The sequence below is a fragment of the Thalassophryne amazonica genome, chromosome 8 (genome assembly GCF_902500255.1).
Source record: "Thalassophryne amazonica chromosome 8, fThaAma1.1, whole genome shotgun sequence".
NCBI classification, from domain to species: Eukaryota; Metazoa; Chordata; class Actinopteri; order Batrachoidiformes; family Batrachoididae; genus Thalassophryne; species Thalassophryne amazonica.
In genome coordinates, this window is record NC_047110.1 from 22,019,721 (window position 1) to 22,035,607 (window position 15,887).

The 15,887-nt window shown below is 41.3% G+C and overlaps 1 protein-coding gene across 1 annotated transcript; it reads right to left on the reverse strand.

The window, feature by feature from the left end:
- Positions 1-1,212: 1,212 nt before the first annotated feature.
- Positions 1,213-11,780, reverse strand: wee1 (WEE1 G2 checkpoint kinase). The gene is made up of 10 exons (XM_034175853.1): positions 10,969-11,780; positions 8,426-8,640; positions 7,129-7,195; positions 5,678-5,850; positions 5,164-5,432; positions 4,996-5,085; positions 4,817-4,902; positions 4,554-4,724; positions 4,194-4,339; positions 1,213-2,285 (listed from the first exon to the last, which is right to left on the reverse strand). The coding sequence occupies exons 1-10, from the start codon at positions 11,449-11,451 to the stop codon at positions 2,129-2,131; spliced, it is 1,857 nt and encodes a 618-aa protein (XP_034031744.1). The 5' UTR covers positions 11,452-11,780; the 3' UTR covers positions 1,213-2,128.
- Positions 11,781-15,887: the final 4,107 nt, after the last annotated feature.

The window sequence follows — 15,887 nt, forward strand, 5'->3', positions numbered from 1 at the left end:
CCAGTGGTTGGATGTTGTGGTGTTTGGGGCTGTCTGTTGTTAGAACTGGAGGTTTGTGTCCAGGGCTGCTTCCACAGCACTGGTCTGTTCCGCTACAAGTCCCCTTACCATCTATCCTTTCCCGCACTGACCAGTGCTGTGCCTGTGGTGCTTTTCCTGTCTGCAGGTAGGGAGCAGTGTGACACCAATGAAACTTTTCCATATACACTCACATTATCACAAATCCCGTAACACACCGCACACCTCTAACATTCATGTGTTTACTTTACGCTTTAAAATTGGTGAGGAGCAGCAATCTTTAAAACTTTATATTCTCTTAATGCTGTGAGTCAGTCAGCTTTTTTCAGTTCGTAAGTCCATCATCATGACTTCCTCAGTTTGTCTCTACTAATTCTAACAGGAACTGCAGTGAAACCGAGTAGAAGTAGGGCTCACAAACCTTTACCCCATTTCTCTCTCATACTAGTGTGTGTATAGATAGTAAATCGTTTGAGAAAACACCTGAATTAAATTGTAAACCTCTGTACAAATATGTATTAAAACTCACTCCCACCGAAAATGTTGTTTTTCCTTTATATGGTGTGCTACCATTGCGTGGCATTTCACTGAAATCAATAAAGCACCTTAGGAGTTGTGCTTAGAAATAAATATCACAGTATAATTGTTAATTAAACACAAAATAGCAATCGATTTCCAAATTGAGACAAAAATGGGCTTTTCTGGTTTAAATAAACGTTTAAACAAGAGCACATAAAACCTCTAAGCTCAGTGGTTACTCAGGTCTGAGGACAGGTTGTGTTATTTCTAGATGTTACCATGGTAGAGTCATTAACCATCTTTTAAAAATTTTGACACCAAATGTAAGATGGTACAATCTGAGACCAGGCATCATTAGGAGCAGGAGGTGGTTTTGTTATTTTTTTAAGTACAGTGTTTGGGTGATTGTGTGACTGCACTGTGCAGCACACACTGCAAAATGTTTACTGTTGTCAGCCATTATGTCAGAAGAATGAAATTAACTCTCATTTTCATATTTTTCCACATCAATTTTAAAGTGTTGCTTTTTTAAAACCCCAAGACAACACAAATATTGAATATACTGCAGTGAGTAATTATTTATGAACAACCTCTTTCTTCAAAACTAAGTCATACTTGTCTTAAAATAACCAACTTCTGCGCTTACAAAGGCACAACTGGTGGATTCGTAACTTATTTTTCATAACCATGTTACACTGAACAGTGCAGACAGCAACAATTTAATAAAAGAACATATGTACAAAAGTTAGAGTATCATGACAAAAAGATGAGAACACATTCTTCAACAGTAATTACAGACAATTCTCTGGGGGTGTGAACAGGACAGTGATTGTTCTAATGCTACAGGAAGGGCTGGCAGCACCAATCAACATGAAAAATTAAAACCGATCAAGTCTAACCTTACATGTTCAGGCTCACTGCATAGGTCAAACAAAAACAGATGGATTCCTGCTACTTCAAAATAAAAGTCAAGGACCTCTACAATGGAGCGACCATTAAGACCGACCAAACCCAAAAACACAAACATCAATAGCAGCAGCTTTTTCTTTCTTTAAAAATGTAGCATATTCCACTTGTTGCCTCCAAAGTGCTGTATTCCAAACACACACACATGCACATCTGTTCTCAGGCGCTCTCGTACCCAGCATTAGGCATTCGACAGGCAATAAGGTGCGCACAGCCACAACATTCACACTGAATAGAGCGCCACTATGGCTTCCATCTGCCACCAATGGGCTTAGGCTTTGTCGAAAAGAAGTCCAACGACAGAAACAGAGAGCTTGACAATGATGCAAAATGAGAAATGACAGTGTAAAAAGGTATGATGACTACCTTTGGGAGATGACCATTTCTCCAAAGAAAAGTCCATTTGAAAGGGCGCTGAACTACTATGTTGACAGTAAAGAGTCTATATGGAGATGAGTTCCAGTTCAGGACAGTTTGGACTGGGCTGAAAAGCTCATACCTCACAACTGATTTGATTCTCCTCAGTAAAAAAAAACAATTAAAAAAATCGTCATTTTATCTGAAGCTGTCAGAGTCAAGATCCAAGAGACCTTCTGTTCTCCACCCTTCAGTGCGGCTTAAAGTCTCAATAGATGGTAAGGCTGACTGATCGGTTCATCTTCTTGCCAATGAGCCTGGAGGTTCTGGTGTTAGACTGGATTGTGGAGCGGGTCAGGACCCTGTCTGTTGACAAAACCTTCTCCTCTGCTGCAGCCCTGGCCATCTGTGCCTTCTTTAGCTCCCTGAGCAGAACAAAGGACATTTAATCACCAACAAGAACCGGTGAAGATACAAAAATCACATATGATTAGTACATTTAACGTGTTAAGATTACTAATGATGTAGAGATTACTTTGAAGTCAGAAAGAGTAAGTGCTTCTAAAAACAATAAAATTGAACAAATCGAGTAGAAATCAAAACACCAAATACATACACATCGTAAAAATCAGCAAACAATAAAATGAAAACCAAACACTAAAGAAAAGATCAACCATAAAACAGCCTCAAAAATATCTAGCGATTGGGTGACTAAGTTTGGAGACTGAAGGGTGTATGAGTGGTGGGGAGGCAGCTGCCATAAGATATTTATTACATATACTTTGGCTAAAACACTGTATCAGACTGTCAGGTGGGGTCAAAAGATTAATGCCTCTCAAAACAACATGGAACACTCCAAAAGAATGAACAAAATTAAGAAAAAATAAACAAATTAAAGTTTCTGAATGCAACTGAAGTACACACTTTGTATTTTCCACATACGCAAAATACACATGTAATGTTTCAAAACACCTTCCTGACATAACGTGCTGTCAAAGGACAAGCTGACTGTTTTACAAACTCAGTCATATAAAAACAATGTTGAAAATTAAGTCCCCAAGTGGTAAACCCCTAAAGCCCCATTCACACATAGACGGTAAGAGCTCCCGGAAGCGTCCCGGAAGAGTTTTTGGCCGTCTTAAGGATCACACGCCGTTGTTAACGCTGGCACTAGGGGGCGTGGCTTAGTTCTGGCTTTACCGGGAATTGTCAAAAAAATTATTCAACATGTCGAAAAATTCCGGGAACGCTCCTGGAGAATTCGCGTGACAACGGAGACAACGCGAACAACGGCGTTTGATACTTTTTAATCGAAGTTTCATCCTGCCCCTTCCTGTAGTGCCGCAGTTTACACAGCCGTAATTGGCGGCCGGCGTTGTATCCTTAATCAACGGCGTGTAAAACGGCGATAGAGCCCACATCGGCGTCCTCAAGGGCGTTTTAACCGGCGACAGAGGCAGACAAAATGGCGGCGCTAGCGGACAGTACGCCGTTCTAAATGCCACCTCCCGGTTAATGGCGTTCCAAATGGCCGATAGGCGGCAGTCAATATAAAAACGCTAGCGCGCTGCATGCAGGCATCTCACTCGCGGCCAGCTCCAGATATTTTTGCAGAGAAGCTCCAGTATGCCTCCTAAAAGAAAACTGGCAGCGGCAAGGACTTACCAAGAGGTCTGGTTCAGAAGCAGAGGGTAGCCCTGTGGTGGTGACGGAGCAACACGTTGAAGAGGCTAAAAGGAAGGAGAATAAAAGGCTGAGGATGATCTCCCTCCCCCTGCATTGACAGAGGCATGTATTCCTGCTGCTTCAGCCTATTATACTCTGGGGCGGTGCCTATATGCAAAAGTTCCTGGAGTAACGCAGAATTTGCCTGGATAAATCCAGCAGTACACAGGGCATTATCGGCGGCAGCAGAACACCGCCATTCTCACGCACGTCTTAACCTGCAAATGTAAAGGATAGAACTGGGTATTAACCCCCGTTGCCTGACGTGTGCCGGATGCTACGGCGTCAAAACGCCGCTTTATTCGGCGGATTTAGTGGCGTTTTATCAGCGTATTTGCAGCTAGTACAGCGGTCAAAACGCCGGCGAAATGCTCCGCCCCTTTCCACCGCCAAAACAGCCGGAACTACCGCGAACTTCGGTCTACGTACTACCCGCCGACAAAACCATCTATGCGTAAACGGGGCTTAAATGAATATCTGCTCCCATACAGTTGACACCCACCACAGAACCAAATCTCTGCAGGCTTCACTTTAAAGCACCAATGAGCTAGTTAGCGCTGGTTTTGACCAGAAGGGACGGTGGCGGCTCTGGGCTGTCGTTTACTTACTTCTGGAGCAGGGCATTCTTGAACCGCTCTGCATTGAGCTCCACTCGGAGTTGGTCTGCACTCATTCTGGCAGCAGTCAGCAGCACTGGGTGCTTAATGAGGTCAGAGGTAGAAGGCCGCTTGATTGGGTCAGGGTTGATCATTAGCTGGAAGATGTGGAAAGTTTCAGATGAGGTCAGAAATAAATGGAAAATGCAACAAAACTAAAACAGAGTGAAAACGCCAACAAAGTTGCTTCTTTCAGAACAACCACAGTGGTTGTGCAGATCTCTTTGACAAGAAGGTCACAATAAACACATTCACAACACGGGGCTAACAGTGCTGCCCCCATTCAACTGAAGTAAACAGATCAACTGTTACCTTGAGAAGACTGAGGAACTCTGCAGAAAGCACCTGGGGGATGGCAGGGAGTTTGCCCTGCCGGATCTCGTGCCACTTTTCTCCATTGGTGGGCAGTGGTTCAGCCCCTGAGGCGCTGACCACAGTCAGAGCCAAGGCAAAGATGTCTGCTTTAATCAAATTACTGTAGTCCTACAAAGAAACACAAAACATGGAGCATATTATCGACCTCCATCAGTATCCAAGCGTGAATTGGAAGAAGTTGTTTGAGTAGTTTGACTAACCTCTTGTAAAACTTCATTGGCCAGGTACCTGCTGTCACCCTCCTCCACCTGTGGATCGTTCACTCTTGTCACATGACCAAGGTCACCTGGTGGGCCGGCAAAACCACATGTATGTTTTAGAAATGACCGCGACCATCTCACAGCCAGCAGAATATCAAAAAGGTGATAGTAGCACATACCAATTTTGTAGACAACACTAGTTTTCAGTCCTTCATCCTCATCACATTCTTCACAGCTGGACACAGACTTCCGTGAGATAAAAATGTTGCCTACAACAAAGATAATCATTTATGCCCCCAATCTCAAAACAATAACATGACTTTAGTTTTAAGTCCTTCAGTACTCACTGGGCTTGATGTCCATGTGCACCAGGTTGGTTGAGTGAATGTACTTGAGCCCCCGTGTGACTTGCAGCAGCACATCTTTCAGCTCCAGCTCCGACAAGTAGCTCAGCCGCCTGTAATTCTCCGTGATGACGTCAGACAGCGTACCACCATTGCAGTACTCGTTCTGAATAAGCATGTGGTCGTCTTCGGCCCAGGCAGAGTAGTAACGTACTACATGGGGATGCTGACCCAGCACAGCGTGGGCGTACACCTCCCGCAAGGCATTCTGCCTGTGAATGGGGAAACACTTTCATTAAGTCACTGTGACACAAAGTCACACTTATGTAAACTGCAATTAATCCACAGTTCACATGCATACCAAACCGTGACGGCGGGCCATACGGACCACAGGTCAACTATGATCCGTTACAACACACACACGTGTTTATATTATACACATACAGACAGACGGACACATAGATAGATAGATAACATTTTTATTAAACCAGTACACCTCAGTTAAAATGTAACTTACTCATCGACTGATCCAGCCAGAGGTTTCTTTGACCTCTTGATCGCATAGAGGCAACCATCGAGTCTCTTCACACACTTGAACACGGCGCCAAATTCCCCACAACCGATTTTCTCCAGCTCAAGGAACTCTGATGTGTACCTGGACATCATGGCGTTTTCCATCATTGTTATCCTCTGCAGGCACAGATGAGTTTAGAGTTACAATGAGTTCATTAGATACCTTTACAATAGCCAAGGTTTCTACTTCTGGGATGCACACAAACCACTGAAGACACATAAATGCAGAAATCATAGGGGCAAAGACTACATGTGAAACATTAGGCATTTTGAATTTACACTTAGAATTGAGCTAGTACAGATGGACATGTACAGTTAAAGCAAAGCACGCCATTGTTTACAGGTGTATATAAACTGGTCCAGTCCTAAAGTATTTGGAGAGTAGTAACTGTACACCACCGCAGTGAAGATGAGATGAAATACTGAAGACTTTCAACTTTAATTCAACAGGTTTAACAAATGTAAATAAATTACACACATAAAAAAACAAAAAAAAACAAAAAAAAAAACAGTCCTTCCACTTTGACTCCATAAGAAACTGGAAACATTATATACGGTGCATCCAGAAAGTATTCACGCCACTTCACTTTTTCCACATTTTGTTATGCTACAGCCTTACTCCAAAATGGAGTAAATTAATTTTTCCCGCTCAAACTTCTACTCACAACACCCCATAATGACATGATTTTTTTTTATTTTTGAAAAAATATTTTTATTAAAAATAAAAACTAAGAAATCGCATGTACATACACGGAACAAAAAATATAAGTGCAACACTTGTTTTTGCTCCTATTTTTCATGAGTTGAACTCAAAGATCTAAAACATTTCGTATATACACAAAAGGCCTATTTTTCTCCAATAGTGATCACATATCTGTCTAAATCTGCGTTTGTGAGCACTTCTCCATTGCCAAGATAATCCATCCCATCTCACAGGTGTGGCATATCAAAATGTCTGTGCGGTCCTCTTACAGCAATGACAAAGTATTTTTTTGTTTTTTTGCCTTATGGTGGGAAAGTGTTAAATGTTCATATTTCCACCCCTTGACTTATCTAACGAAAGTGATAATTTGTACTAACAACAATAATATATATATTTTGCTTGTCCAACTGCATTTGGAGGAAATGTGTATATAAACAGGAGTAAATCCTAAATAATAAAAGTGATATTTTTGTTAAACCCCTTGAAGCTGGAAGTCAACACTACACATATTGTTTCATTTATACTCCACTGTAATGGTATACAGGGTCAATTCTGATTCTCAATCGATCACTGTCCAAATACGTATGAACTATCATATAAATCAAACTGACATGTCCAAGCTGTGAGCTCTTGTTTTGTTTTTTGCCCCCCCCACCCGGGATTAAAACAAATCTCAGGAGGTATACGGGTACCTTGGATGGTGGGAGAATTTCCTCCTCTGCCTCTCCGTCACTGCCCTCCATGTCCTCTCCACCAGAGCTGAAAGATCAAAAGAAATATAGGCTGCTGTGTCACATTCTATACACCAGAGGACAGCACTGAGTTTCACAAGCACCTGGCAGAGTTCTCCAGTAATTATCAAATCTTGGTTAATGTCCAAACCTCCTGGCCTTGTCAACGGCTTTAACGGTCTGGCTTATTCCAACAATGGGTCTAATCTGAGTTCAAGACGACAGGCATATGTGTTCAGCTCCACATGTGAGTAACTGCACTTGGAGCATTCTTACATTGCATCATGAGGACATTATGTTAGAGATAAAGCAGCATTACAACTTAACTAATTCATGAGACTAAAAATAAATCTTTTACCCTGCCCACTTTGACAAAGTAGAACACCATTTTTTATTTTTATTAAACCAGGTCTAATTAAAATGTGACACAATGCAAAAATACCCTCAGTCATATGAGCATAAAAATAGGAAACAGAATGTGACCTTTGGACCATTTAAAATAGGTCAAGGTTAGCCATCTCTGAACTTGCCTGAAGCCTGTGTCCCAAGAATACTACCTGTGAATTTGAAAGTCTTCGCAATACCCAATAGTCACATATTGGCCACTGGGTAAAAATACAAAATTATGACATAACAGGGGGCTGATTTTACACAAAAACTAATTCTGGAATTGAGCACACTTTAGCTATGAAATCAAAGTGTTTCCCAAAATGTTGCTGACTCATTTGTGTTAATAGCCTTTCCTCTATTATTTGGTTGTGTGTGTGGCGGAGCTGCATAAGCCCCACCGCCTACAGTGAAACTCAGACCTGACAAGAAACCAGCAACAGTGTGACCAGAAACAGTATCAAGACCTATCAACATATTTTTTTCCATGTTCATGCAGCTTAGACTTTGTTTAAAATAAATAAATCAATAGCTGGTGCCGGTCAGAAGCAGAAAAATACAACCATCTTCCACCTGCATGTAAACAGAAATGTATTTTTAAGAATGAAACCCAGCCACCAGTCTCTGATCCATGTTGTTCAATCTGGACTTGTACATAGCCTGTGTTTGTATACGGCACAATTAAATAAACACAATTAATAAAAATGGACAAATAAGAAAAGCATTTAACTACCTCTTCTGGGCCATGAAGGTACTGCAGATGAGTAGTGAAACATCATTATTAAGAAATAAAAACTGTGTACAAGTTTTGTTCCCCCCCTTTTTATGACAAAATATCTGAATCCAAGATTGAATGTTAATTTGGACTTACTCATTCCAGTGTGCCCTCTTCCTGTTGTTCCTCTGCTGGGTGGCAGACTGGATAATGAGGGAGTCTGGGGTGAAGGGGTTGAAATTGACCAGAGGAGTCTGCTGTCTTTTGCTGCAGTCTGCGCTTGAATTTCCTGAATCCTCCACATTCTTAAACAGGGCCAGTCTCCTGCTGGACGACCCCGCATTCGAACCTCTGGCTCTTGACAACAAACTCTGCAAAAGACATGTTCAACACTTTATTTATCCCTGATGGCAACAGCAGAGGAAGACAGAAAAGAAGACTGCCATGAATCAGTGTCAACACCAAATCTGCTACTATGATGTGCGGAAAATCTGAATTAAACTGTGTCCTGTTAAAGTGCCCTGATGATTGCTGGCAGTGAATTGCCCAGACATAACAACAGTTCCTGACCCAATGACTGACTGCAGTGAGAGGATTATGCAACAGTACAGTTGTACTTTAAATAGGTTACTGGGTCAGTAACCAACACAAGCAAATACAGACAGATTTGTTGAAGGCTGTTGCTGCTTGAGTTTATGCCAAGTTTAATTAAACTCAAAGTCAGAAGAACTACAACTAACTAAATGCAGGAATATATGCTAATATAAAGATTTACACTTGCAGAAATCTGAACTCCTATACGATACAACTGTCAGAGGTGAGTACAGAATCAGGTGCTTGAATGTTAGCGTCTTAATTTGACCAAAGCTGTACAAAGATAAACTTGTCCTTTCATGAAAAACTAGTAATTCGGCCAGTGTTGTGGTTTTATCAGTCTCCTGTCCGAGTGGTCCCACTGCGCGCACACACAGAAAAATTTCAAGTTCTGTGGATCAGGGTTATATTAATGAATCGGCTGTATCTGTGGACCCGGGAAAAAGGGATGACACTGGGTTGTCATGTGATGACAATCAGACAGCCAGAGGCAACAAAATAAATAAATAAACAAACAAAAATATTATCATATGTTGCAGATTGTAGAATGAAGCTTCCTAAGCATATAATACCAATACACAGGCCAACATGAACCCATGGTTCATAGTGAAGTCACCCAACTGTGAACTTGCCCCAGGTTAAGTCACCCCACTCTTATAACACAATATTTTAATTATGATATGTCCATGTAATAAATTATTTATGCACACCAGTGGCATAATACACTGTTTTTACTCAAGTTTTGTAAGTGAGATGATGTCAGGTAAAAAGCCCATTGATGGGAGAAGCAGAGCACACTGCCCAGTTCTATACATCACAGTGACAGGTCTCTAATTTTAAACTAGTCATTCTTAATTATTAAAAAAAAACAAGCACAATAACTGGAGTGGGGTGACTTCACTCACTACCGAACCCTCTATGTAACACCCAAACTCACTGCCTGTGGGCCCTGTGGTCAAGAGTTGCCCCTGTACAAGTTATCCCCTTATCACCTCTACAATTTTTGCACCACATGTAAAAAAAAAAAAAAAACTTTCTAGAGCAGTGTTTCCCAATCCTGGTCCTCTGGACCCAAAGGGTAGCGAGTCACCCCACTCCAAACCCACCCCAGTCCATTTACAGTCACCCCACTCCAGCTATCCATGCTTATATTTTTAAAATGATTAAGAATGACTAGTTAAAGTTAGGAACTTGCTGGTGTGATGGATAGAACTGTGCAGTACTCCTGCTTCACCCATCAATGGGCTTTTTACCTGACAATTCCATCCCCCTACCTTAAAACATCATCTCACAAAACTTCAGTAAGAGCAGTGCATTATGCCACTGATGTGTATAAATAATTTACTACATGAGCCTATCAGAATTGAAAATATTGTATTTCTAGAGCGAGGTGACTTCACTATGAACCGACCCAAAGTACTATGTATTTTCCATTTCTCCCTACGCATTATAAACATAATATAGTATTCAGCTGGGTAAACACATGACATAATAATTCATAATTCATTTTGTGTAAAATATTTGTATATATGATTGTATATAACGACACATCATAACATAACAATGAAAACAGCTATTAACAATTTTAAAATCTGGTGGCATTCATTATACTATAATACAGATCATAATTTGCAAAATATATAGCAAAATATCTGTACTCGAAGACCTGCCACCTGAAGACCACTTCAGGTGGCAAACTATTCCAGATCTTTACTGCTTGGTTACTAAAGAATTTTTTCCAAACACAATTCATGACCTCTAAGGCCAGTATACCTTCTCATTTAAAAAAAAAAATACAGTGGGGTCCACATTCTCAAAGCCACGCAAAATTTTGTATATTTCAATCAAATCACCACCTGACAAAACTGATGTGGTGTGAGTTGATCAGGGACAAATGATAAACACCAGACCTTTGGACCCTCAGGAGTTGGATTGCGAAACACTGTCCTACAGCATTTGTCGTCAAGAGTCCAGATGATCTGCTGCCAGATACAGTATATATAACTTTTAGGAAATTTCACTTTCTTTCAAATGCAGCGATGTGCACTTATTTTTGTCACATGTGACTTGAAGCATTCATGGATAAAATCATGAACATCACTGACCTTTGGTGTGTGAGGGGTGTCGAACAGACGGAGTTTCCTGAAGGTTTTGTGCGGCGGTGTGTCGGGGCAGTCTGGGATCGGGGAGCTGGATCCCTCCCCGTCGTCCTGGGTGTAGGTCGGATTGGGTGATCCCGGGTAGAGCCGAGAAACCTTCCTGGGAGACGGCGAACAGTTTGTGAAGATGACGCTGTTCGGGGAACGGAGGTGGGATGGAGACCCAAAGTCGTCTTCCCCCCACAGCTCCACGTCGTCGTCCCCTCCGCTCCGGTCCAGCGGGCTGCTGCTGCCCTCCAGCCGCTTGTCGTCCAGTCTCACCGGGACGGGAGAGTCCATCTCGGTGAAGCCGGATTCGGCTCCGGTGCTGCTGTTGGCCTCCTCGACGAGCTCGTCCTCGCCGTCGCTGGAGGCGAAGTGCAGTTTTTGGCGAATCGGCCGAGATTTGTGCGCCGGGGATTCGTGCCGACGCCGACTGTAGCTCGACATGTTTGACGCCGCTCAAATACTCAAAATGTACAAGTTAAAATTGCGAGTACCTTTAAAATGAAGGTAATCCGAGCGACCGTCGGAATGTTTAAAGCTCGGCTAAAGTGGTAGCAAACATGCTAACTCACGCACACGCCCCTCACACGCTGAAAACGGCCTCTTCAAAATAATAATAATAATAATAAAAATCCGTTAAAATTCTACAGTCCGCTCAAACATCCGAACACGTCACTAATTATTCCGTCGTGAAATCAAATTTAAAAAGAGCATCTTTTTTTCGCGACTACTAATGGCTGAATAACTGAGCTGATCCGATCACGCGCGTGGCAAAGGACTTCCCGCGACCGTTGCTGACGTGCTCGTGCGCAACCAATGAGACAGCGAGAACCAATTTTGAATGGTAGGCGTTATTCCCCCCCCCCCCTTACTGAACCAAATACAAACCTGAATGTGGAAGGTCCAAGGTCGGTTTCGGGTTTCAGGAGGCGTTACGTCATTCAGGACGCGACAAAAAATATGGCGCGAAAGCGAGCTTTTCAAGAAGCCGCCGATGACGTTACTTCATACAATGACTCGGCACAATCAAAGCGTTCGCCGTTAAAAACAGAAGTCAAAGGCTTGACCCAACATATCACACGGTGATAGCTTTTAAAATACTAATTTCTCACGTTTTTCTCCAAACAAGACTTTTTTTGAGATTTGTGATCAAGTTTACAAAACTCACTCTGGTGGTAAAATATTTCGTGATGAAATACCTTAAAGTTGTCAAGTCTCTATATTTGACAAACAATTTTTTTTTTTTTTTTGTGGTATTCTTTTTGTGGTTCAAGACCGCCTGTGCATATTCTCCATATAGTTGGGTCAGGAAAGGCATACTTCTGCCAACTCAACATGCAGGTCCATATCGTGCTGCGACAACTTCCCTGAGCAAAATTGGTGAAGTTGAAAGAACGTATATCTCCTCTTAATGATGTTGGATCAGTGTGATTATCCTTCATGTGGTGTGCTGCTCTTGTACAAAGTTTCAATGAAATCAGGTGACTAAAGGCCGGAAGGCAGACTGTATACGAGGTCTGTCCAAAAAGTATCAGACCTTTTTTATTTTTTTCAAAAACCTTATGGATTTGAATCACGTGTGCTTGCATGAGCCAACCTTGAACCTTCGTGTTTATGCGTGAGTTTTTTCACGCCTGTCGGTTGTGTCATTCGCCTGTGAGTAGGCTTTGAGTGAGCACTGGTCCTCCCCCCTCGTTGGATTTTCATTGCGAGGAAAATGTCTGAACGATTGGAGCAGCGCTGAATCAAATTTTTCCAGAAACTGTGAGAGACAGCCAGGTAGAAACCATTCGGAAGATTCAAACGGCTTTCGGTGGCTTTTCAGTCGAGTGAGTATCCGAGGAATTGTGTAAGAGCTGGACATGTCACCACATGTCCTGTGAGACTTCCAACTTCCGCACGTCTTTCATTACAAAATCTCCTGTAACAGTGGAATGTGCCGAAAAAGTGCTGATGTCCACCTCTTCTGCAATTTCTCTGGTAATCAGACGACGTCCCGGATCAACACAGCATTCACTTTGGAAATGATCTGGTCGTTTCAGCCTGTCGATGGCCGCTGAGCACGGCGCACCCTCTGCCATTTTGCGCCGTCTTTAAACCGTTTGTAACACTCCTTAATCTGTGTGATGCCCATAGGATCGTCACCGAAAGCCGTCTGAATCTTCCGAATGGTTTCCACCTGGCTGTCTCTCACAGTTTCTGGAAAAATTTGATGCAGCAAAGCTCCAAATCGTTCCACCTCACAATGAAAATCCAACGAGAGGTGAGGACCAGTGCTCACACAAAGCCTGCTCACAGGCGAATGATGCAACCGATGGGCGTGAAAAAAATCACGCATTCGCATGAAGGTTCAAGGTTGACTCATGCAAGCACACATGATTCAAATCCATATGGTTCTTGAAAAAAATAAAAAGGTCTGATACTTTTAGGACAGACCTCGTATGTCTTACTGCAGGTCAATGTTAAAAGCTTTAGAATGATAAATAATTGGCGTGTGCCTACATATATTGACGATGGCTCTTGTACATGTAACATAATAGGCCTACACCCATGTGGGACTAAAGATTTTACCTACTTGTAGGGCCAACTTAGAACGTGTACTTGCTTTAAGCCTACTCTACCCTGTGCTTAAAATGAAATGTCAACTTGGGCAAAGTATTAAAGAAAAAAGGTGCAACATTCACTGTTGCAAAACAACTCATGGTGGTATGGAGTCAACAAAGAGACAAATGCACTTCCTTTATTTATTTATTTTTTGAGGAAGGTTGTATTGATGCAATGAAAAGTTGTGTTAACCTTCATCCTTTTTGAAATAAAGCAACTGACTTAATTACGCCATAAAATGACTTTTTTCAGTATAGATCTATATATATGTACAGTACAGGTAGTGACCTGAATCATTACAGTTCCTTATTAAATCACCTTTTTTGAATTGTTAAAACGACTACATATCCCCTGCCATAATACCCCTTTCACGGAGCCTTTCAGCACCCTCTGTACCCTTTTTATGGAGCCTCACAGTGCCTCATGGTGTAGCATCATAGCAGCTGAAATCCATAGGAGCAGTTGTGCTAACAGCATCTTACTGTCAGGTGAGGGACTTGCATCCGCCACATCACAGTATGATGCATTAATTAAACCCAAAATTCCACTTATTTCCTATTGAAGATACCAGAATTATTTCTCTTCATCTGTATTGTCAGATGGTGTGCTACCACTGTACAAAGGTTTACTGAAATCCAGAAAGCCACATAGAAGTTGTGCTTATGAGGTTAATATCATGGGGTACATCAATTAAAGAAAAAAATGCAATCATCTCCTATTGAAAAAAAAAACAGACCAGATTTTCCTTTGTGTACATGGGTGATTCTTTAACTACGGGCACTATTGGCCTTGTAAATGTAATTTACACCACACCATTGCCTTACAATATAAAGCGCCTTGGGGCAACTGTTTGTTGTGATTTGGCGCTATATACATGTGCTCTGATGTCACTGTTTATCGCCATAGAAACTACCCAAACAATCTTTCATACAAACTGTTTAAAGGGACATTACAGTGTTGTGGTGGAAATTACGGCAATAGTGTGGGACAACTACATTTTGTTTAAAAAAATCACAACAGTTGTATGACATTGAATACCCCAATTATGTTTTGATTATTTTACTGATATTTTATTCAGAGATATTTTAAAACATTAGAAAAAACGTTTACCATTCATTTTTATCATTGAAGATCAAAAGTCTTGGTGTGGGACAAGCACAAAACGGCAATATTTGCATATAATGATGCAGAAAAAAGGTGAAAAAGTCATAGACTACTAGAACAAATTTCTTAACACACTTTCATTGTAAAGATAGCTATAAAAGTGTGAAATTTCCCTTTTTTTCTGTTTTTCATACAATATGATCAAAGGACATAAGTGCCGGAGTCTAAGAATCACCCACATCTTCATATGAAATTCATAAAGCTGTTTAGGAGTTATGAATATACTGGGCACCATTTTCTCTTGTGCGCATCTTCACAATGGTGCACTGCCATTGTGTGAAGTTTGATATCAACCAAAGGTTTTAAGAGTTGCACTTCAAAGATTCATGGGCAAACATAAATCTATTTCTCCAGGTGGTAGTAGGTCTTTGGAAATACACTTCTGCAGGTGGGTGTACTTAGATCTCATCTTGGTCTATGAATATAGTACTGTGCAGAATCAATATCACCATAACCTGCAACACCCATGGGTCCCAGCTTGCAACAGTAGAGGAAACAGTAGGCTGGATTAAATGTGTTTTATGATACCTATCCACCCCCAAATTTTTGTTTGCAGAGGGGTATAAACAAAGTGTTTCTTCTAAACAGGTATCAGTGGCCTTTGGAGCAACCAGGACCCTGCAATTAGTAACAAGGCTTCATGAATGACATACAAACAAACTTTAACATGCTCCTGTCTGAACGGGGAGGGTCCACTAGTCCAAGGGTCCACTGGTCTGAACCTCTTTATACTGTATTATTTCATGGTGTATATTACAACTCCAAACTGATTTTAAAGTTCACAAATAAATGTAATACTTTTAAATAGCTAACAAATCAAATCCAGTTGTTTGATTCTGTTGATATACACCATTAGTCACCTTTAATTGTACTGTTGTCTGTAAATTTGTTGACTTGTAAATCAATAAATAATGGTAATTCACCATAATTAAATGTTTTATTTTAATTGTCGCACTTTTTTAACATTACTTAACCTACTTTAGTACAACATGTAGCCTACCATTAATGTAAAAACTACAACATGCTCCTTGACTAGTGGACCCTAAGACTAGTGGGATGTTCCCTTCTGAACAAGCCCAAACATGTCCCACTGTGACAACATTCCATACTTA